The 23,984-nt window shown below is 32.2% G+C and overlaps 1 protein-coding gene and 2 long non-coding RNA genes across 7 annotated transcripts; 1 reads left to right on the forward strand and 2 right to left on the reverse strand.

The window, feature by feature from the left end:
- Positions 1–4,523: 4,523 nt before the first annotated feature.
- LOC125208614 (tryptophan aminotransferase-related protein 1-like) lies at positions 4,524–6,409 on the forward strand. Its single transcript, XM_048108266.2, has 5 exons — positions 4,524–4,732; positions 5,040–5,346; positions 5,441–5,727; positions 5,838–6,121; positions 6,204–6,409. The coding sequence occupies exons 1-5, from the start codon at positions 4,572–4,574 to the stop codon at positions 6,395–6,397; spliced, it is 1,233 nt and encodes a 410-aa protein (XP_047964223.1). The 5' UTR covers positions 4,524–4,571; the 3' UTR covers positions 6,398–6,409.
- Positions 6,410–10,171: 3,762 nt separating this feature from the next.
- LOC148923757 (uncharacterized) lies at positions 10,172–12,396 on the reverse strand. The gene is made up of 2 exons (XR_016133071.1): positions 11,552–12,396; positions 10,172–10,531 (listed from the first exon to the last, which is right to left on the reverse strand). It is a non-coding gene; the product is annotated as an uncharacterized LOC148923757 (long non-coding RNA).
- Positions 12,397–12,954: 558 nt separating this feature from the next.
- On the reverse strand, positions 12,955–21,196 carry LOC125204569 (uncharacterized). Of its 5 annotated transcripts, none has more exons than XR_007173590.2 (6): positions 21,045–21,196; positions 19,860–19,920; positions 19,443–19,513; positions 18,526–18,649; positions 14,024–14,156; positions 12,955–13,202 (listed from the first exon to the last, which is right to left on the reverse strand). It is a non-coding gene; the product is annotated as an uncharacterized LOC125204569 (long non-coding RNA). The 5 variants fall into 5 exon arrangements; XR_007173592.2 differs by having other exon boundaries at positions 14,024–14,133; positions 18,526–18,690; XR_007173589.2 differs by having other exon boundaries at positions 14,024–14,133; positions 21,045–21,193.
- Positions 21,197–23,984: the final 2,788 nt, after the last annotated feature.

Below are 23,984 nucleotides of genomic sequence, written 5' to 3' on the forward strand. Positions count from 1 at the left end.
TGCGGATTTCGTGTCATCCAAAAAAATATCGATCATCTTTTAATGATAGTAAGTTACTACACAATATAAACGTTATACGATAACGACCGACATATAATATTATATAATTAAAATTTGATATTACAAAATTAAAATAATTAATTTAAATAATTTTTGAATCCAAATAATAAAATTAAAGTGTATTAAAATTAAATCTAACTAATAAAGTTAAAATAATTATTTTTTAATAAAATATATGTATGCAGTAATATTTTTTTTATCATAAAAAATAATTAATAATAGTATTAATCATATTTTTACTAATAAAATTAAAATTATAATATTTCTTAAATTAATAAAAATAATTAAAATTAAAATTTAATATATTATTTTAATTAATAGAAATAATCAAAATATTTTTTTTTCTTAACGGATAACCCAACCCGACCCAAATCCGACACAACCCAACCCAAAATTTCCAAGTTCTTATTGGGTCGACCCTATAAGACCCAAATCCTAAACGTGCGTGTTCGTGTCGGGTTAATTTCGTGAGGATTCGTGTCGGATAAAAAATTGCCAGCCCTAATTGCTGAGTGCCCTAAGAACCTAGCATTTAATTCTTAATAATATCAATTTTAAAATGTAAATTTTTTTGTTGTTATATTATTTTTAACATGAATTTTATTATAATGTTTTATCTCCAAATTAAAGTTAAAAAATAATACGCCCTCGTTCCATAAAAATATAGATATTTGGGAAGGCACGAAAATTAATACACAATTGTAAAGTTAGAGAAAGATAGAAAGAAAAAGTAATTATAGTATTGTTAGTGGAGAATGAGTTAGTGAAATATGGGGTCCATTACCATAAAATGGTAAAAATCAAAGGTGATAAATTTTTAGGGATGAACGAAAATAGAAATAAGTGACAAATTTTTAAAGACAAAAAGTATTTATTTCTTAAATGTTGTCTGGGATCTTTTTTATATACACATACTAATTCCAAAATAGAAATATTATATCGTGTTGTTATATGTCGTTAGATGACTGACTTTTCTGACCTACAAACTAGTTCTTTGACAAATGATGGAAAATGTTTGTTATCATTAAACGTTGTCGGACGACATGTTAGACATAAACATAGTTTCAACATTTGTGTCGTTATTAGTTGTCTGTTGGACCGGGCCGTGCAATAACCTGTCTAATTTCTCGACAAAAGATAGATAATATTCTTATATATTATTGAGTAATCATTATACGTACGCAATGCATCTGTAATAGAAAATAAGTAATTTATGTCCTTTAACATACAAACTATTTCATTGTTTATACCGTTATATTATTGGGTAATCATTATCCACACACCATGAATCTATAATAGTAAATAAATAATTTATGTCTTTTTACTGATTATAATTGAATATATTTATAATTAAAATTTCAATAAGACTTTGTTGATTAATTATTAATTTATTAAATAATAATACTAATTTATAATTCTATGATTCATAATTTCAATTGTTATTACTATTATAAATGTGATTGTAATTATAGTTATTTATTATATTGAAATTAAGTACTATTAATAATTTTAAATTATTTAAAATTAATAATAATAATAATAATAATAATAATAATAATAATAATAATAATAATAGTTGTATAAAGTTATAGTCCACCCCATTAAATATCTACAATGTAAGAATCCTAAACTTGAAAAAAAAAATATCTAAGAAAAGTTCGTTGTACTACTTTCTTTGTTTTTAAGATTCTATTTACTTTCCAAGTTTTATTAAAAATCAAAGCAAACCAAAGAATTTAAAAATTAAGGAGTTGGATTATTTTTCTAAACAGAATTCTGACAATTAAACATGGCCGAATAAAAAAATAATAATTTATTTCTTTCTAACATAGAAACTATTTCCTTGGTAATAACAGATAATAACATATAATAACAGTACACAACGTTCAACTCTCTCATTAGAAATAATAAAAAATTTCAGTTATTTAACATGATATTCCTTAAAACATATGTGTATCCAAATTTCAAAGCGTATAGTGATAAACATACATAATTGTACCTACATAATCGAACACTTTTTAACATTTTATATTAAAAATTGATTTATAAACATGAATTGACATAAAATAAATTTCATACTAATCATTTTGCAACACTTCGATAAAAAACTGAAATTTTAACTTAAATATTTGTATATTTAAGAAAAAAAATATTTTCTTACTAAATATTACTCGGAGTATATAATAAATTCAAATCAAGCTCGAAATCATGTTACGATTTGATATAAAATTTCTATATCACTTCTTTCTTATTGCTACATAAAATACAATAAATAATAAAATTAATTTTTATTTAAATTTAATTAAATTTAAAAATTAAAAGATATATTATGTACATTTATCTTTTCTCTTTAAGGGTAAATTATATTCTTTAAAATTATAGCATTCCTTAAATAAAAGTTTATCCAAAAGGGTGAGAATCTGTAACTGAAATTATAAATGTGAAAAGCAACATCAATTTATTCATTCCTATCTATATTTTGTCTTGTCATGAAGCAATTAATGTTTTAGGAGAAAAGACAAACCTCTTCACCATGTAAACTCAATGCATTTTCAGAATTTGTTTAAACACATGAGTTATAACTGCCATGCAAACACATATCCCAATGCAATATAATAATAATAATAATAATAATAATAATAATAATAATAATAATAATAATAATAATAATAATAATAATAATAATAATAACTGCTCTCTCTCTTTTGTATAAAGAGTATGAATTATTAAAGTGTCATGTATTACTATTTAAAATGAAATAGTACTTTTTTATAGAATATATATTTGTTACTCCCTCCATCTTGAAAGTTTGTCATATTTTTTTTTCGTTCGCTCCACAAAATTTACTTTTCACTTTTTTTACTTTTTTTAGTAGAGGATTCATATTCCACTAACTTTTCAACTCACTTTTTATTATATTTCTTAAAACTCGTGTTCAATTAAAATGTAACAAAATTTATGAGATGAAAAGAGCAATATGTTTGACACAAAATTATTACTCATACACATCGTATATTGCAGTACTAGAATATATTTAAGGAACATGCATATGAATGTACACCTTACCTGAAGTAAAGAAAGTAAGAAACCATTAAACTCTCATATTTCCACTAACATAATCTGCCAATAGCTAGTATTTTGAACGGTTCAGGTTTTAAGAAATTATTTGACTTTATAAAAGAAATTGGTAGAAAAAATTAATGAAATGTGGATTCTATTTTTTTATATTGATTTTATTATAAAATATGAGTAGACTGAATTAGTGTAATATAAGGACCACTTGTTAAAAGTGATAAATGTGAAATGATATATTAATTGATGTGCGTACGAAAAAAGAAAAATGAGATATTTAATGGTGGACGAGAAGAATATATCACTATATCATAATATAAATCTTATTAATATCAAGCATGTATACTAATTAAATCTTAAACATACAGATAATATTGTAGTTACATACACATACCATAATATACGATCAAAAAATAAATCTCAATTTACATAAAAAAAAAGTAACAGGCCTTTTAATTTGTTCTTATCTCTTCATCCACAGTCATGTACACTTCCATAGTCATTTTCTTTTCCCTAGCCCAACAAAAGGCATGGCTTTCAATTTTCAGTGGCCTATTGCATTAAATTCCAATACAGCAAAAATGAATAAAAAGCATCTAATTTCGGTGAAAAGCATTAAATAATGCTGAAAAAAATGCTTCTTTGGATACATTTCGCTAGTCTTCAGTCAAAACAAAATATTTAAAGAAAACAACAAATACCACAACTTATTAGTACTCCCTCCGTCTCAAGATAAACGATTCACATTCTTTTTGGGATGTCCCAAGATAAGTGAATCATTTCTTTTTTTGGTATTCTTTCTCTTACTTTTTTTCTCTAATTTATTAACTCTCTTACTTTATTCACTTTCCACTTTACTAATAAAATCTCATTTCCTTAAATCCCGTACTGAAAAGTATGTGCTCACTTATCTTGGGACGGAGGGAGTATAATGGAATCTGAATGCAACCCCTTTATATAGGGAATCAAGCACGTAAAAACTAGATTACATCTTAAACATAAAGATAATATTAATATTGTGTCAAAGAAGTGAGGCACATGATATGTCGCATTAACAAAAAATAACATGACCTTTTGTTGTTAATTGTTATCTCTTCATCCATCATTTTTTTCTTTTTCCTAGCAAAAAAGAGCCATGCCTTCAAATTAGAGCGGCATATTTCATTAAATTCCCATATATCAACAAATTAGAGTGGCATATTTCACTAAATTCCCATGTAGCAAAAATGAATAAATACCACAAAAATAAGGTAAAAAGCATTAAATATCGCTAGAAAAAAATGAATCATTGATTACATAAGTCTTCGTTAAAGTAAAATATTTGCAATGCAACCCCTATAAATAGGGAACCAAGCAGCCCTGAAAATTGTGTCAAGAGAGAGACTCTCCAAACTAAATCAACCAAATTAGAATTTTATTTGAAAAAAAGGAAGGAAAAAATGGTGAGCAGTGACGCCGCTGCAGTGATCAAAAGCTCCGTCCCTTCACCTGTTGCTGCGGCTGCTGTGGCGGTGGCCGCTGAGTTTGAAGCTATCAAAACTACTCAGTCGATCCTCACTAACCTTAACCTTCAACCTGTTCCTATGCTCGATTTTGATAAGTATGCATTGTTTTTTATTTTTCTTCATTTTTGTTGTTTTTGGTTTTATGAGCTCTCTTTCCTTGTTGCATGCGGTGAGCATTTTGTCTTAATGTATATAGGAGTGTTCAATTTAGTTTTTAACTGTTTGTGTTTTTGATCTACATTTGCGTGTGAATGCACGCACTAACACACTCTACTTTTAGCCAATTCTTGATGTGTTTTTCACATATTGTGTGCTACTACAATGTGTCTTTTCTTTGCTTCATGTATGCATTTTTTTCTTTATATGTTGACAAATTAAAGAAATTTTGAATAACAATGCTAGGGGTGATCCCACCATGTACGAGGCCTATTGGAAATCAGTTGGCGATGATTTCAAAATCACTCTCCCTGCATCCATATTACTCAGCTATTTCGCCAACCCCAAGAGCTTCTGTTGGTATATGCTCCCTAAACTCGAGCAAGAAATTAAAAATCTCCACAATTTGGTTGGAAATGCGGTTGTGGAAGGTCGCCACATCGTGGCGGGGAACGGCTCGAGCCAGCTCATCCAAGCTGCCCTTTACGCCCTCACTGAACCCCTTGACCTCCCAAGCCCTACCAACGTCGTGTCCGCGGCTCCCTTCTACTCCGTCAGTCTTCAAATCCTCATCAGTTGAAATGTTTGTCATTGATTTTTTCATACTGTTGTTAATTTGGATCTAATTAAGTCTTTGTTGATTGCAGTGTTATCCGCAGATATCAGACTATGTGAGATCAGGGCTATTTAAGTGGGGTGGCGATGCTCATGCTTACGTCGACCATGATAGTCAGCCTTACATCGAGATGGTCACTTCCCCCAACAATCCTGATGGCGAACTAAGGGGCCCTGTTGTGAATAAGGTCAATGGCATGCTCGTTCATGACCTTGCATACTACTGGCCTCAGTACACGGCCATCACGGGTCTTGCTGATCACGATATTATGCTCTTCACTGTCTCCAAATGTACAGGACACGCGGGGTCAAGGATCGGGTAAATGATCTAATAATGCTTTGGTTTTCATTACAAGAAGTGACCTTGTGTTGTGATGGCATATGGTTTAATATGTGGTTGGTTTCATTTTGTTTTTTGTTTATGTGAAGATGGGCAATAGTGAAGGACCCGGATGTGGCAAAGCGGATGGTGAAGTTCATGGAGATCAGCACCATTGGGGTGTCCAAGGAAGCTCAACTCAGAGCTATCGGTGTCTTGGAGATGATCTCTACCAACAGCGGCCCGAGTAATTTCTTCGAGTTTGGACAGTCTGTTATGGCTGAGCGATGGAAGAAGCTGAGAGAAGCTCTCCAGGGAATTGACGTCTTGCAGATTCCTGATTTCCCTCCTCAACACTGCAACTTCAAAAGCGACTTTCTTCATTGCACTCCAGGTAAAGAAAGTCTAGTGATTGTTTGACTTTAGAACATTTGCCTTGGTGAACAATAGTGTATGATATTTTCCGTTTTGAATAGCTTACGCATGGATGAAGGCCCAAGTGGGCATCAATCTGGAGGAGGTGCTGAAGGAGGAGAGTATTCGAGTGCGAGGAGGCCAGACTTTCGGGTGCCCTAGCAACTACGCTAGGCTTAGTATGCTGGGCAGGGATAATGACTTTGATCTTCTTTTGAAGAGGCTTCCCTCTATTCTGAATCGTTTAGCTCATTGAACCCTTTGCTCATCCCTGATATCAGCCTCCATTTATCAATCACAAGTTGGATTTCAAGCTTAAAATAAAGCCCAATTAGATCAATTTGCAATTTAATATTTATTCAACAGAATCACTACACACTCAAGTAATAATATCCTAGATGTGAACGATTGCACAGTTCTGTTATAGTACAACTTTGCTCTCATAGTACTTAATTGGTAGAATATTACAATGAAATCCGAAGTACTAATAACTAAATTTGATGTTATATGTACATACCAAACTATGAAATCTCGTGCACCAAGTAACTGCAACAAAAAAGTAATATCAAGCGAAAAACATCAAATCAATCTCTACCCCAAATGAATAATACGAACATAAAATATACTACATCCATCTACGAAAAATAGTCTCATTTTATAATTTTGGGATGTCCAAAAAATTGTCTCATTTCTGAAATTGGAGAGTGTCTCTCTTATACTTTATCTACTTTTTCTCCTCTCACTCAACTTAAATCACTTTTTCTCCTTTTTTCTCTCTTACTTTACCCATTTTTTCTCTTTTTCCCTTACTTTACCAATTTCTCATTATAACTCGTGTTGTTCACAAATAAGACAATCTTTTTGTAAAGATGAAAACATTTAAAAATTAAAATAATATTGTTTCTTGCTCTAGCAGTGGATCTAGTTGACTAAGTAGACTACAACGGTGAATTTCTGGCTATGGTGAACCTTCCTTGAGCTAGGATGCATTGAGCGCCATGGATCTAAAGTGAAAGTAAGGGATGCGACTCTTAGATTCTGAACTTTTCGATGTCGACCTCTTTCCAGAAACTCCTTCCCTTCTCTCCATGTTGACCCCCCTTTAATAGGACGGCTTTGAGCTCCAATCCCTAGGGGTTTCTCCTGTGGTTTGAAGTTTGTACCCTTGAAACAAGGGCGTATTCCTGGTCTTGTCCCCTCTGTACTTCATGCAACGCCAACACTCTTGAAATGTTTCTTCCTGATCATTTGGGTAGAATTTTTGCAAATTTTGCTCCATTTTGCTCCATATGCATCTGCTTGATCCAGTCTGAATCAGTATGCACCTCTGTTTGGTCAAGTGCCTCTCCTGTACATTAAACTCACATATTTCGTGCATTATCACCCCAATTGATGAGATTATAATCAAAAGTCAATGCATGAAATAAACCTTATTATCAGTAAACTAGATTTAGAAACTTGAGATTATAATCGGTTGGTTTTGTTTCCCATATATGTTCGAATTTTCTTGAGAGCAATTCGACATAATCCAAACCAATGTTTTAAAAACTGGATCGGTGAACGAACTGGAGAAGCTACTTGTTCACGGTTCATCTGGTCCAACCGGTTTAATCATTGGTCGAACACGTTATACTATTTTAAATACATGTATTTAAATATAAACTATAGAAAATATATTAAATTTACATTTAATTTATTGTATATCAAAAAACATTTACCTTATATATAATTAGTTATAATAAAATTTCATAAATTTTTTGTAGATAAATAAAATTAAATATATAAATGCTTAGTTACACAATATTAATAACTATTAAACTCTATTTATAATTATAAACTCCTAAGGGAGCACTATGGTGACACCATAGTTAAAATAACAATCTAACACCATTCTAAGCCATCTGATCTCTTAATTAGATGGATGAGATTGAATTGTAGAATTAGAGTACGAATTGCTTGCCTGTCAACATAATATTGCTTGCATGGGTATTTTTGTCATTTTTACATAAAAGAAACTGATACGGGATTTGAAAATCACGGTTATTTTGCACTTGAATTTACAATTTCTCTCCCACTACGCGATAACTCACTTCTGTCTTTCTCTCTCCCCTAGTCTCTAATTAATCGATTCTCTCTCAATCTTGAAACCCTAGGGAGAAATCTCCAATTAAACATCGCTCTTCTAGCAGTTCTCTCAGTCACCCGTTCTCTATTCGAGCGTCGACGCTTTCACGGAAGGAGTGTCGCTGCTGACCAATTTCCAGCTTTTCTCTCTCATTTTTTCTCATCCGTTCATGTCAAGGCTATCCACGCTGTCTGTTATTTGATGTCTATACGAATCAGTAGTTGCTTCTAATGGTAAGGTAATTGCTATGTGTGCATTTTTGGGATTTGGTATTGACGTGTGTCAATTGCTAGTGGTTTCGGTAATTGCTGCTAAGATTCGACAATTTAATGATTCATTATTTATACGTTTCACTATCATATGGTCTCTTTCGCTTGGTATGTCTGTTAATTGTTCAATACAATTAATTAGATTGATAAAATTGCTTGTTCAATATTTTAGAATTGCTTGTCCAGTGTGTAAGAATTGCTTGATAAACGTATTACTTTCCAGTATGTTAGAATTTCTTGATAAACGTATTGCTTGTTCAATATTTTAGAATTGTTTGTCCAGTGTGTTAGAATTGCTTGATAAACGTATTACTTGTCCACTATGTTAGAATTTCTTGATAAACGTATTGCTTGTTCAGTGAATTATTATTGCTTGATAAGCATTGATAATTGTTTGTTCAGTATTTTAGAATTGCTTGTCCAGTGTGTTAGAATTGTTTGATAAACGTATTGCTTGTTTAGTATATTAAAATTACTTGATAAACGTATTGCTTGTTCAGTGTGTTATAATTGCTTGTCCAGTGTCCCGGTGGAATTACTTGATAAACATATTGCTTATTCAGTGTGGTATAATTGCTTGTTCAAAGTGTTGGAATTGCTTATTCAAGTTTGTTCTAATTGCTTGTTCAATTTGTCAGAATTTCTTGTTCAAGCTTATTGTTGCTTCTTTAGTATTCGCTTTAATTACTAATTAATGGTTGGGAATGTGCTTGTTAATGCATAATAAGTGTAGTGGTTTTTATCGTGCAACACAGGACACAATTAAAGAAAAGACATGATGATGACGTAATGAGAACGACAACAAACCAATTTGAAGAGGCGCAAAAGAAAGGACCCATTGATGTTGAAAAGATGGTTGCAGAATACCCTAGACCTTGAATAGTGAATGATATTTTTTTAGGAGAATGAGCGTCACTGTATTTTGTTTAATTTTTTTTTTGAGTAAACTAACTCTTGATAGGCAATGACTATTGGATTGTTAGGTAATTGCTAAATGTTGATTGTTGGGTAATTGATGTGTATTAAATTTTTTGATTTGGTATGTATTTGATGGTTGGATAATTGATGTATATGCAATTTTATGAATCGTTATTTCCTTCTAATGGTTTGGTAATTGATGTGTATTCATTTTTTCAATTTAGTATTTCTATGTATGCAATTTTTTTTCTTCAGCTTATGCGTTAATTACTTGACGAGATTGAACATTATGGATTGCTTTATCCACACTTGGGCAAAAATAAGTAATGAATGCTTCACCGCTTGACTAGTTGCTTGTCTACATAATACAGATTGCTTGCATGGAATCTCATTCCAAAAACTAAAATTAATTGCTTGACTAGTGAGTAATAAATGCTTATGTTGTCCAATTTGTGTACTTGCTCATTGCTTCATTGCATTTGATTAATTGCTTGTCCACATAATACAGATTGCTTGCCTTGAATCTATTTCTAAAGAAAAATCAATTTCAAATATTATCCAAAATCAATCACAAACGATTTGCAATATGGTAAAAAAAAACATATAACTAAGTACAAATTGCCATGAAATATGTGATACATAAGTAATTTAAGAGCACTACTATTGCATAAGGAAACAATGAATATGAAAGCAGTTAAAACAATGTAACCAAGCAATCTGGTACCAAAAATCAATATTTATATATGATAACAAAGAAATTCCCTAAAAATGTAACACAAACTGTGATATACAATTCCTAAATCAGAGGCAAGCAATAAAACAATTGTAAACAAGCAATCTTGCTATTCTTCTCCATCCACCCACTTGCCATTCCTGGAGTCGTGGTGGCCCAATTCCCGACAGTTTCTACACCTATGCAATGGTTTGTTTTTCAACTTAATAGCATTCTATTTTGGAGAGACCAAACGGTTGGAAATTCCGTGTGTCGCAACCAGAAGCACGAGCATAAGCATCCGGTTTTTGAATTTTTGAGCAACGAATGGTTTGAGATTGTCGTGGCAATCAGACACACATGCAACTATATAGCATAAGAAGTAAATAACAATTGATTAATTATGAAACGAAAAGGACATCATGACTGAAAACACAAATACGGGATGACTGTTACAATAAGCAAAATACATTACATACACAAACAACTAGGCAAATATTACTAAGCAATCAGCAATACGAAGTAATGGTTGACTATTACATCACAGCAAGCACACCACACCTCGACATGTGTTCATAACATTTCAAACCGTCTATTATCACCAGACAATCAAGAATACATAGCCATGCAATCTAAGATCTACTTTTATTAGTAAAATGGGCATGAAATATACATGAAGGAAAAACACCGCTAAGCAATTGCAGAACTACAACAAAGCAATATAACAAATGGTTGCAAGCAATTTGAGATAATCACGGACCAAATGACATACATTATAGTGGTAATATGGTAGGGACGTGAAATCCAGTCACATAAACAAAGCAATGTAGCAAACGTATACAAGCAATCTGATAAGCAAAATCAATAATGCAAATTAACCAAAACAAACATGAAATATACATGAAGGAAAAACAATGCTAAGCAATTTCAAAACTACAAAAAAAGCAATGTAACAAATGGTTGCAAGCAATCTGAGATAATCACGGACCAAACGACATATATTATTGTGGTAATATGGCAGGGACGTGAAATCCAGACACATAAGCAAGCTATGTAGCAAATGTATACAAGCAATCCGATAAGCAAAATTTATAATGTTGATTAACCAAAGCAAGCATGAAAATATGCAGTCATTGGATATGAATTTCAACTCCATGAGTTTCAATTGCACATGAATTTCAATTGCAAATTCCGAAAATTAAAGTAGCGAATGAAAACAATTGTTGATCGAATTTAATCAGGGAAACAAACAGAACCAAATTCTCGAAATTGGGGAGGTGAATATCATATTGAAACAATCAGGTTGAATCGCAAAATATATTAACAAAACTCTAGTTCAAATTTTGGGATTAAAGATGAACATAATCAAGTTGAAGAATTTCTTACTTTTTTGGAAAATCAGAGAAATCCATCGACATCAGAACGCTAATTCTCCATTAATTGAATGAATTGAAGATTGAATGAATAGTTAGATACGTAGAGCGTCAATAACTGAAATCAGCGCAGCCAGAATCTGCTTCAAATTATCGTGAATATGTTCCAAAATTGAAGAAAGAGAGAAGAATAAATCACGCGATTTACGCTGGGAGAGAAACCGATGGAATTGTGTTTCCATCTCTGCCCTTCAGCGTTAATTCCTGATTTTTTTATAAATAAAAACCTGCCACATGTCAATCTAAGAATTGCATCTCAACCAAAATCTAACGGTTCAGATTGGTGGTACAGTGTCACCCAAAATAGCGTTGTCATTTTATCATTTCCCTAAACTCCTATATTGTAAGATAATAGTGATTGTAAAAGCATAATTAAAATATAAAAAATATAAAACTAAAATGAATTATTAGTTTGGTGGGAAAAAATTCAGATTTAATGTATAACAATAATTATTGTTCATAATATTTAAAAATGACCATGTGGTGGAGTGGTAAAGGAGTTGTTATTTAGAGATGAGGTCATGTTCAAGCCCTAGCAACAACAAATTTTGAAAAAATATTTTGTAAAGTGAAAAAATTCAAAAATCGATTTCATGGTTGGACCGGTCTGACCGGCCAGTTCTACCGGTTCACGGCGGTTCAACATGCTAGTGGTTTTTAAGGGTGAACCGGACCGGACTGCCTGTCAGTTCACGTTCGAACCGGCCGGTCCGGTCCGGTTTTTAAAACATCGATCCAAACTTATTATTATTATTATTATTATTACTATTATTATTATTATCATTATCATTATCATTATCATTATTATTATTATTATTATTATTATTATTATTATTATTATTATTACTATTATTATTATCATTATTATTATTATTATTATTATTACTATTATTATTATTATCATTATCATTATTATTATTATTATTATTATTATTATTATTATTATTATTATTATTATTATTATTATTTGTTACACCATATCTTTGTCTAATCCTCAAGGGGATAAGAAATATAATTTATATATGAGAAAATCAACATCAACTATACTACATTCCTATCTAATATTTTTATTCTGTATGAAAACATTCGATGATTCACAATAAACAAATAAACCTTCCACATACTCGATATGTGTAAGTCAACTCAATGCATTCTTTATATTCTTGAAACCTTATTTAGTTGTAACTACATTGCGGAGATAAATTCCATTGCGAAATTAGACATTTATGAAAAACAGTGAAAAATTAAGGACACTATAATGGGCATTATACCTTAATTTAGGTGTAACATGACTCACCACATTTGCACAATACATTATACGAAATACCATTTTTAGCTGTTATTGGATGCACCGCATTTGAGCAATATATATTTTTACCTTTTTTAATTATAATTGCACGCACCGCATTTGAATAACATGGATTATGGAGTGAGGCATATAGCAACATTAATATACAATTAAGAGATAAATCACATTTACAAAATATAACATGACCTTTTGTTGTGAAAAGGGCCGATGGCATGCTTGTTCATGACCTTGCCTACTGGCCTCAGTACACGGCCATCACTGACACCTGATCACGGCATCATGCTCTTCACCGTCTCTAAATGCACCGAAAATGCGGGGTCGAGAATCAGATGGAAGATCTAATTATAAGGCTTTGGTTTTCATAGAAAGAAGTAATCTTGTTGATCTGTTTTAATACATGATTCCATTTTCCTTTTTGGTTTATGCGAAGATGGGCGATAGAGAAGGTCCAGAATGTGGCGAAACGGTTGGTGAAGCTCATGGAGATATGCATCACTAGTGGGGTGTCAAACGAAGCTCAACCTAGAGCTATCAACATCTTGAAGATGATATCCACCAACAACTGTCATACTAATTTTTCAAGTTCGAGCATTTTGTCATGGCTGAGAGAAGCTCTTGTGGGTAGGGCTTATAATTTTTTACACAATACGATAATTCGATATGAATTCGCAATATATTAATGGGTTTGGGTCAAGCCTTATTTGAGTTTGTATCCTTATTGGGTTGATCTGTTAAGAACCCGACTGCCCGAACTTGAAGAAACTAGCCAAGCCGCTGCTGGTGGAGATCATCTCCAAGATGTTGATAGCTCTAAGCTGAGCTTCCTTTGACACCCTAGTGGTGGTGTTGATCTCCATGAACTTTACCCCCTAGTTCGCCACATTGGGGACCTCTGGTTATGAAGTACTCAATGTTTCATGGGAAAAAGACAAACCTTTTCACCATGTCAACTCAATGCAAACTCAAATTTCGTTGAAATACCTAAGTTGTAACTGCCATGCAAACACATATCCCAATGCAAAATCTATATGGGATATCTAAAAAGAAAATATCCACTATATCTATTCTCTGTATTTTGTAACTGAATGCACCACATTTGCACAATATGCATAATACCTTTTTGCCGAGCCGCTGCTGGTGGAGATCATCTCCAAGATGTTGATAGCTCTAAGTTGAGCTTCCTTTGACACCTTAGTGGTGGTGTTGATCTCCATGAACTTCACCCCCTAGTTCGCCACATTGGGGACCTCTGGTTATGAAGTACTCAATACTCAATGTTTCATGGGAAAAAGACAAACCTTTTCACCATGTCAACTCAATGCAAACTCAAATTTTGTTGAAATGCCTAAGTTGTAACTGCCATGCAAACACATATCCCAATGCAAAATCTATATGGGCTGAAAAGCAAATATCAATTGTATCTATTCTTTGTATTTTGTAACTGCATGCACCACATTTGCACAATATGCATAATACCTTTTTGGCTATAACTGCATGTACTGAATTGCACAATATAGACATACATTGACTCTACCGTTTGATTAAGTGGTAAGTCGATGCACGTAGTTGTAACTGCACGCACCGCAATTGCACAATAAAGACATGTGATATAATACACAGTTACTCTACCGTTTGATAAGTAAATAATTGTCAATACAATTTTTCTTTTTTACTTAATAACAATAATAATAATTTAAATTATTATTAGTAGTAGTAATGTGATGAGCACACATCTAAAATATGTAATATTATGCTAATTTAAAAAAATGTAAAGGGTAATGTTTAATTTATTATCTATATATGTAGTACATTGTATATAAATTGAGAATTAAAAAAAAAAACTATATAGGTAACGTAAGATTTAAATTCTTAAAATATCGATAAATTTAGATTAAGTATAGTCTTAAGGAATTCAGGGATAAAATGGGAAAAAATAAGGGGAGTAGCTGCTATGTGATTAGGGATTTTTTAGGGACATGTGATATTTTTTCAAGTTCATGGACCTAAAACATGCGAACCTCATTTTCCAAGGATAATTTTAAAGTTTTTTTTTTCTCATATCTATTTATTATTAATTTTTTCCCCCTGATAGTCTATGAAGTCCACTCTTATTATTATTATAAATGGTCACTCTTATGTATTTCGTATATGTGCAGACAAACCTTCCCCATATTTTATGTCTGTCAACGCACTCCTGGAAACTTTTAGGCCCTTCTTGGTAATATAGAATGGAATGAGAAAGGAATGAAATGGACATGAGAATGAAATCATTTCATTTTAATCTCTTGCTTAGTAGTGATAAGAAATACAAAATGAATGAAATTGTTATTCTTTGGTTGATTCTATTTCTGTGCTTGGTGATTACAAATAATATAGGAAGAGAATGGAATGAAGTGAAATGTAAATGATCAATATGTTTATTCCACCAAAAAAATTAATATATTAAAAAATATTTTTACCATATATTATGGTGTGTATGTGTGTGCATAGTGTGTGTGAGCTGGTGGGTGTGTAGGGGTGTATCCAAGAATATAAATGAAAGGGGGCAAAATTATATGTATGGGAAATTCAAGAATTTGAGAAAGGGAAAATATAAAGAAATTTCAAAAGTTGCAATATTGAATAATAAAATAGCATATGTTAAAATATTTGAAGAAGAGTATTTGCCCCACCTTGACATAAGGTGGCTCCGCCCATGTGTGTGTGTGTGTGCGCTGGCGTGTGTCTGTGTACATGTGCTGGTGTGTGTGCACGCACTCTGCTGGTGTGTGTATGTGTAGTGTTTAGATTTTTTTTTTCCAATTATTAGTCTGTTGTAAAAAAAAATTTAAAATTTAAAACAAGAACAAAGAATAATGGAATGGAAATATGGAATGACCATTCTTTGACTAAATGGAAGGAATGGATATTCTCATGGGGAATGGAATGGTGGTTTCGTAAAGAATAATAATTCTGAAAGAAAAAATATAAGCAAATGAATGAAATGAAAGTAGGAATACCATTCCATTCCATAATACCAAGCATGACCTTAAATCTTTATGAGTCGTAACTGTACTTGGATAGGCAATTATTACTACTATTACTATTACAATGCTCTTTGTATAGTAAATTATGGGTGAATATAGAATATTGATAGAGATGTTAAAATAAATAGGTTATATATGTACATATATGAAAATTTAAGGAGGCATTTGCCCTTTATGGACATACACGACTCTTAACATTTTTGTTAAATCAAGTTAAAGAGATGATACTATTAACTTTGGAAGAAGGATGCAATATTAGTTAAGCAATCTAATTTATCTAATCATTATGAACTTTTGACTAATTAAGCAATAAAATTCAGCTAAAATAAATTTTGTAAGGACCTTCTAAAGTGTTATCTTATAACCAACGGGTCGCAAAGTAATTGGCAATGCGCAGCTGAGATGACCTTAGAGTCACGGGTTCAAACCTCGCCACTCGTTGGGAGAATTTCGACCTTAATCCGCAAACCCGGTCGAGCAGGATTAGTCGGATTCCGCCAAAGGCATGTTCGGTTATCTTATAAGGAACCTAATTAGAATTTTCGTTAAAAAAAAAAGAAATATAAATGGTGAGCACTGAGACCGCAGTTGTGATAGAAAGCTTAGTCCCTTCACCTGTTGCTGCTGCTTATGTGGATGCAGTTGTAATGGTGGTGGCCACGAAGGTTGAAACGATCAAAACTACCGAGTCGATGCACACTAACCTTAACCTTCAATCCATTCCCATTCTCGATTTTGATAAGTATGCATTGTTTCTATTTTTCTTTATTTTTGCTTTTATTTAGCTTTTTTGTGTTTTATGATCTCTCATTATGTGCATGCAGTGTCTGTTTTTATACGTTGTGCACATAACCTACTAGGATTCTTCAGTGTGTGTTGAGTGTGTTTTGTTGGCCGCATGTGTTTGCATTTGCCTCTTCTCATGAATATTGGCATGTGAATGAATGCAATAGGATTCTTCAGTGTGTGTAGAGTGTGTTTTGTTGGCCGCATGTGTTTGCATTTGCCTCTTCTCATGAATATTGGCATGTGAATGAATGCAACAATTATTGGTGTGTGTTTTACACATTGTACACATATGAGATCAGGACTGTTCAAGTGGGGTGGCGATGCTCATGCTTATGACCGTGATGATCAACCTTACATCGAAATGGTCACTTCCCCCAACAATCCTGATGACGGCCTAAGGGGGCCTGTAGTGAATAAAACAATGGCATGCTGGTTCATGACCTTACATACTATTGGCCTTAGTTGACGGCCATCACGAAGCCTTCAGATCACGACATCATGCTTTTCACCACGTCCAAATGCACCGGACACACGGGGTCAAGGATCGGGTAGATGATTTAATTATAATGCTTTGGTTTTCTTACAAAGAAGTGATCTTCTGTTGATTTGTTTCTATATATATGTGGTTAGTTTCATTTTCCATTTTTGGTGTATGTGAAGATGGGCGATAGTGAAGGACTCGCACGTGGCAAAACTGATGGTGAAGTTCTTGGAGATCAGCACCATTGGGGTGTCCAAGGAAGCTCAACCCAGATCTATCAGCATCTTGGAGATGATCTCCACCTCCACTAATTTCTTCGAGTTTGGGCAGTTTGTGATGGTTGAGCGCTGGAAGAAGCTGCGAGAAGCTCTCCAGGGAACTGATGTCTTGCAAGTCCCCGACTTCCCTCCTCGACACTGCAACTTCAAACGAAGCTATAAAGAACGCAATCCAAGTAAAGAATGTCTAGTGATTGTTTGAATTTGTACATTGGCGTTATTGAACGAAACAGTATGATATTATTATCCGTTTTGAACAGCTTACGCCTGGATGAAGGCCCAAGAGGGCATAAACCTTGAAGAGATGATGAACGAGGAGAGTATTCGAGTGCGAGGAGGCGGGACTTTCGGGTGCCCTAGCAAACTATGCTAGGCTTAGTGTGCTGGGTCGGGATAATGACATTGATCAGTTTCTGAAGAGGCTTCCCTCTATTTTTAAACGTCTAGCTCATTGAAAGTTTTGATCATCGCCTGCATATGAGCTTTAGTCTTGCAACACCCCCCCCCCCCCCATCTGTTTCCGCCATGTCGGAGAGTTCAATATTACTTCTGTAGTGGCTGCTCGTAATATTCCAATTATAACTTATATTAAATTGTGGGTTCAATTTAATTAGTAAAGAGTAAATTGGATGAGCCCAATAAAGCCTAACATGAATTAGATGTGTGTGTAGTTAGAAAAACAATAGTTTATCTGTATTAAACAGTAAAAAAAATCAAATAGTATGCTCTATAAATCAATATACTCCATAATATAGTATGCTCTATAAATCAATATACTCCATAATATACAGTATGTACTGTGCAGTGGTTTTCTATATTCAATCATCGTTGTTTTTTTTTAATTAAAAAATCTCTTTGGTCATTGTTCCAATTTGCACAATACTTTATGCATTATACTACCTCACATACTGTATAAATGCATGTCAACGCAATGCATTCCTTAAATTCGGGAAACCTTTTTTAGTTGTAATTGCAGTGCATAGATAAATTCCATTGCGACATTAGACATATATGAAAGATTGTGAAAAATTAAGGACACTATACCTTTTTTAGCCGTAACTGGACGCACCGCATTTGCACATTGGAAGCACCGCATTTGCACAAAATAGTAACTTTTTTATAAGTAGCTGGACGCACCGCAATTGCACAAGTCCCTTTTTAGCTATAACTGCATGCACCGCATTTGCACAATATAGCGATACACCGACTCTACCATTTTATTAAGCAAAAAAATATCTAAATAAGGTACATATATATTTTACTCATGCACATCACATATATTGTACTAGTATTAGTATATATTCAATGAACATGCTCCGGTAAATGTACAGGTACACATAAAATGCAGTATTGAAAGTAAGAAACCCTATAGTCTATCTAGACCCTTACATTTCCACTAATATAATTTATAGAACACTATATCACAATACAAATCTTAATATCAAGCATGTAAACTAGACTATGCATATCTTAAACATACATATAAGAATGTATTAATGGAGTAGGGCACATAGCAAGCATAATATACAATCAAGAGATAATCACATTTACAAAACATAACATGACCTTTTGCTGTTATCTCTTCATCCACAGCCACATACATCCAGAATCATTTTCTTTTCCCTAGCAAAAAGAACTATGGCTTTCAAATTCCCCCATGTAGCAAAAATGAATAAAAACCATCCAAGTATGGTGAAAAGCAGTCAATATTGCTTTAAATTGAATCTTTGGACAGATTTCTAAGTCTTCAGTAAGAAATATGTTACGACTCTAAACGTGGATGGACACTAGTGCTCCCCTCCAGACTTATTATCATTTATATCTCTATCTAATCTCAAGGGGCATAAAATATTGTGCCTGGAAATATATATATGAGAAAGCAACATCAACTTTATATGCATTCCTATCTAGTATTTGTATTTTGTATGAAGCACTCAATGATTCACAGTAAACAGACATACCTTCCCCATACTCTGTCTGTCAACGCAGTGCACTCCTTAAATTCTTGAAACCTTATTGAGTTGTAACTGCACTGCAACATTATACATATATGAAAAACTGGGAAAAATTAAGGACATTATGAGGGGGGGGGGGGGGGGGGGAGCATTAAAACTATTCCACTAGTGGACGGTGTAATAATAGTATAGCTAAAGTGTAACATCTTTTTTTAGTCGATTACCAAAGAATCAAAAACGGAATGTCACATTGGAAAAACAAATTTTCTTATTTTAAAAATATGTGACTTTTAAGGCTATTTTTTTCAAGCGAACAACTAGAATTTTATTTATATCATGAGAGTTGAGAATAAACTTTTATATATATCTGTATATATTTTTCAAAGTCCTGACATGCCACAAACTAGCAACTCAAATGCTTACCTATAATACTAGTGACTTGATCCTCCGCAGCTGCATGTATGAAATGAGTTTAAGCCTTAATCTGCATAAAGGAAGGGCGTGAGCTTCATAAGTCCAGTAGAGAAAAATATATTCAAACAAAATCTTCAGAAATTTAGAAGCATTATGATAGTCCCTTTATCACTTTATGTATGTTATCGATTTCTAACTACTTTTACCTTGTTAGAGTTTACTTATTCAATTTATCTACATACTAGTTTTGGCAGCTGAATCTCTTTCCACACATTCAGACCTCCGAGGCTTATAGTAGAGTTTTAATAGAGTATATAATGATACAGAAATTCATATGCATTGATAAACCACATGAGTAAATCCCTAACTCTTAACACTAGTATCATAACTCAATAGAAAACATATACAACAAAATCTGATTACATGGACCAGATATCAAGGCATATCAGAGTTACATTAATGTTTCATGTATTCACATATTATAACACATTTTATCACATATATTATTTCGCACACCATATATATACATATATATACAGAGATTTAATATGCTGAGCAATAGACTTTGAGCGACTAGGAGCGTTTGTTTTTATTTTTCTATGCATTAAATATTAGTAATAAAATTCTTTTTCACCTATTCTCTCATCTATCATTCATGTCTCCTTTCGTGAAAATCGCTCCCAGACTCCAGTTCCTTATGATTTTTTTCGCAATTCTGAAATTCATCATCATAATCTCTCTCCGTCACTTGATTACCAAACTGAATCTCCACATAGTGTTCTACTACTTCTATTTCTAAAAAGTTGGCCCTTATTCTTCTCCAATTTCAAATATTCTCATAAGGCAGAAACCAGAGTTGTCTTTTTTTTCAAAAAACTACTCAGAATTTTTCTTTCGCTAAGCACAAAAACATCACTAACCACCACTCTTATTTTTTTTGTCACAACGAGTCAACGACACCTCCACAATCCAATTCACCCAAAATTTGGAATTCCGCAGCTGACGGTTAATTATCTCACACTAAAAGAAAGATGAACACACAGGCACAGGTTGAATTTGCAAAAAAAAACAAGACAACAAATCTCCAATTCAAGCTCTACTATTTTGTCCTTTTTTTCACTTACCAAACCTAGGAATCAATTTCATTCAATTCTATACTCAAAATCATATAAGCAAGGTTTGTTGAATTCGTACCTTAATTTCGCAAGGATTGATCTCGGGTGCTCAAGCTTTGAAATATCTTCTAGAGTTAGAAAATTGATTAATGTTAATGCTATTTGGGCCTTCTCGAATTTTCAATAAACCATGGAGTAACAAAAGATAACCCTACTCATCATCTGAATTTAACAATTAACTAATCAATAACTACACTAACAATTAAAATGAAAAAAGTCAAATTTAACTTGACGGATTTTATATAGATTGTTTCCAAATACTTTATTGTTATTTTTTCAGGGACTAAAATCCCTTATTTTTAAAAATTATGAAATGAAATTATTGTATTTACTCAAATCAACTTCCATTTTTGGGGCGTTAAATTATGAATCCTGCCAACACATAAAACTACTTAGCAAAGCTATCATGATTAGTGATTCACGGTAATCAAGTAATTGCCAATCACTTAAATAAAAATTCAAAAATAAGTAAACATATTCAATTTATAAAGTACTTAACAAAAGAAAAATAAACATATTCAATCTAACAAAAACGAGATAAACGCGGGAAAAAAAAATAATTTTGCTATAATTGATCTGTGTTGAATTCTTTGCTCATTGCTCTTCTTCCCAAAATTTTACTTCACCTGTAAAATATGAAGTTATTCTATTGTACAAAAGATTTGGAAAGTATAAATCCGTGAACAATTATTTCTGAGTCACAGTATGCATATTTTATATTGCGGAGAAGGTTAAGATATGGTACAATCTTACAAATAGGGAGGATACTGAGTTTCTAAAAGAAAAAAAAATCTCGAAAATTGCAATATTCGCGTTTCCATAGACAGTTGAGCGGACCGTTCACTTTAACTTAGCGGTCCACTCAGCACACACAGCTTCGAAGAGTGACCATAATTTTTTCATCCGAACTTCAATGGAGGCATGCAAGATATCAACATTTTTCTTTTTTAATTACTGTTATTATTATTATTATTGTTATTGTTATTGTTATTGTTATTATTATTATTATTATTATTTAATTTTCATATTTTATTTTGTGTCATCATATTTATCATATTATGATAAAAATTGAAAAACTGGAAATTGGCTGGTTAGGAATCATCGTTTATGTCATTGTAAATTGTAATCAATGTTCTTTCCGTTGTACTCCCTCCGTCCCATTGAATATGATTCATTTTCCTTTTTAGTTTGTCCCACTCGAAATGACTCATTACTAAGAATAGAAACACTTTTATCTCTACTTTATTACATCTCTGGAAACACTTTTTATCTTTACTTTATTCTATCTCTCTTACTTTACCCTCTCTCAATAACACACAAAATAAAGCTACATAAAAACCTGTGCCGTCCCAAGAATGGGTCATCTTCCTTGGAACGGAGGGAGTATAATATAGGAAATAATCATTTATTGGTAACGTTGTTGGGTAACTTTTTTGTGTATGCATTAGTTCCAAAATAGAAAACGTTATCATGACGTTGGGTGACCGGCGATATTTCTGACCTACAAACTAGTTCACTAACGAACAACGTCCTTGTCGATAAGAGCCTAGTTTCAACCTTTTGTGTTGCTATCAGTTGTTAGTCGTTATTCGACATGCGTACCAAATCGAAAAAGAATTAATTAATTTATGTCGGACAACCTTTTTCAATAAGAAGTTAGTTTCAACATTTGCGTCGTTATTCAACACACATACCAAATAAAAAAATAATTAATTAATTTATGTCCTTAACATACAAATACAAACTATTCTCCTTATCTACCAAATATCAATTATTACCATAAGAATTTAAGTTGTAACTGCAAATCTGTACATGTGAAAAGAAAACTTCAGTTTTAACTATTCTTTCTATTTTGTATGAAGCATACAAACCTTGCCCATATTATTGTGACGTCCGTCAACCTATTCGAGTTGTAACTCCCGGAAATCCTTTAAACCTTTGTGAGTTGTAACTGCAGTGCCTAGAAAATTAAATAATGAAGTGAATCTTTGAACAGATAATAACTTTAAATTGCTACAAAAATACATGGTTATGATAAATATGTACGTATTATATATTTGTATACAAGTATAGTATAACATCTCTCTTTATACACATAATTTGCATAGAAATTGATAATTTTATAAATTGCTACTTCTATAGGATAGAATCATGTGCAAAATCTTTTTATTCGTCCTATTATGAACAATGTAATATTAATATACATGAAATATCATTATAGTATTATCATAGAAAATAATATCCCAAAAAATCAAGGAATATAATTGAATTGTCAATTTCAAGTAGTATTTTAATCCCTGGTCTGATAATCAAGAAAAAATCCATTTCGATAAAAATCTAGTTTTAACATTTGTGTTGCACAGAGTTGTTTGTCGTTATTCGAAACACACACCAAATCAGTAATATAAATTATAGTACTATAATTTATGTCGTTAGAATACATACTAGTTCCTTTAGAATTTGAGTTGTAGCTGCAGAAAATATAACTTTATATACTCTTTGAAGTTTGTATGAAAATACAAACATTGCCCATATTTTATGTCCGTCAACCTTTTTGAGTTGCAACCGAAAAAATAAATCTAGGTTTATTATTTGTGCTGCACAGAGTTGTTTGTCGTTATTCGAAACGCACACCAAATCTATACTATAAAATAAATAATTTATGTCGTTAGCATACAAACTAGTTCCTTAAATAGAACATAAAAAATCAACTAGAAAATATCAATCATTTTAAATTACATATCATAAGAATTGAGTTGTAACTGCAGAAAACATCAACTCTATCTACTCTTTGTAGTTTGTATGAAAATACAAACATTGCCAATATTTTTGAGTTGTAACTGAAAATTTAAATCTTTGGACAGATTTTGTGCGTCTACAGTTGATCATAATATTTGAAGAAAACAACAAATATGTGATATAATCTCATCTGAATGCAACCCTTATAAATAGGGAATCA

This window comes from Salvia hispanica, chromosome 6 (assembly GCF_029641045.1).
Source record: "Salvia hispanica isolate PSC_SH4W2 chromosome 6, Shi_PSC_v1, whole genome shotgun sequence".
In the NCBI taxonomy this organism is placed as follows: domain Eukaryota; kingdom Viridiplantae; phylum Streptophyta; class Magnoliopsida; order Lamiales; family Lamiaceae; genus Salvia; species Salvia hispanica.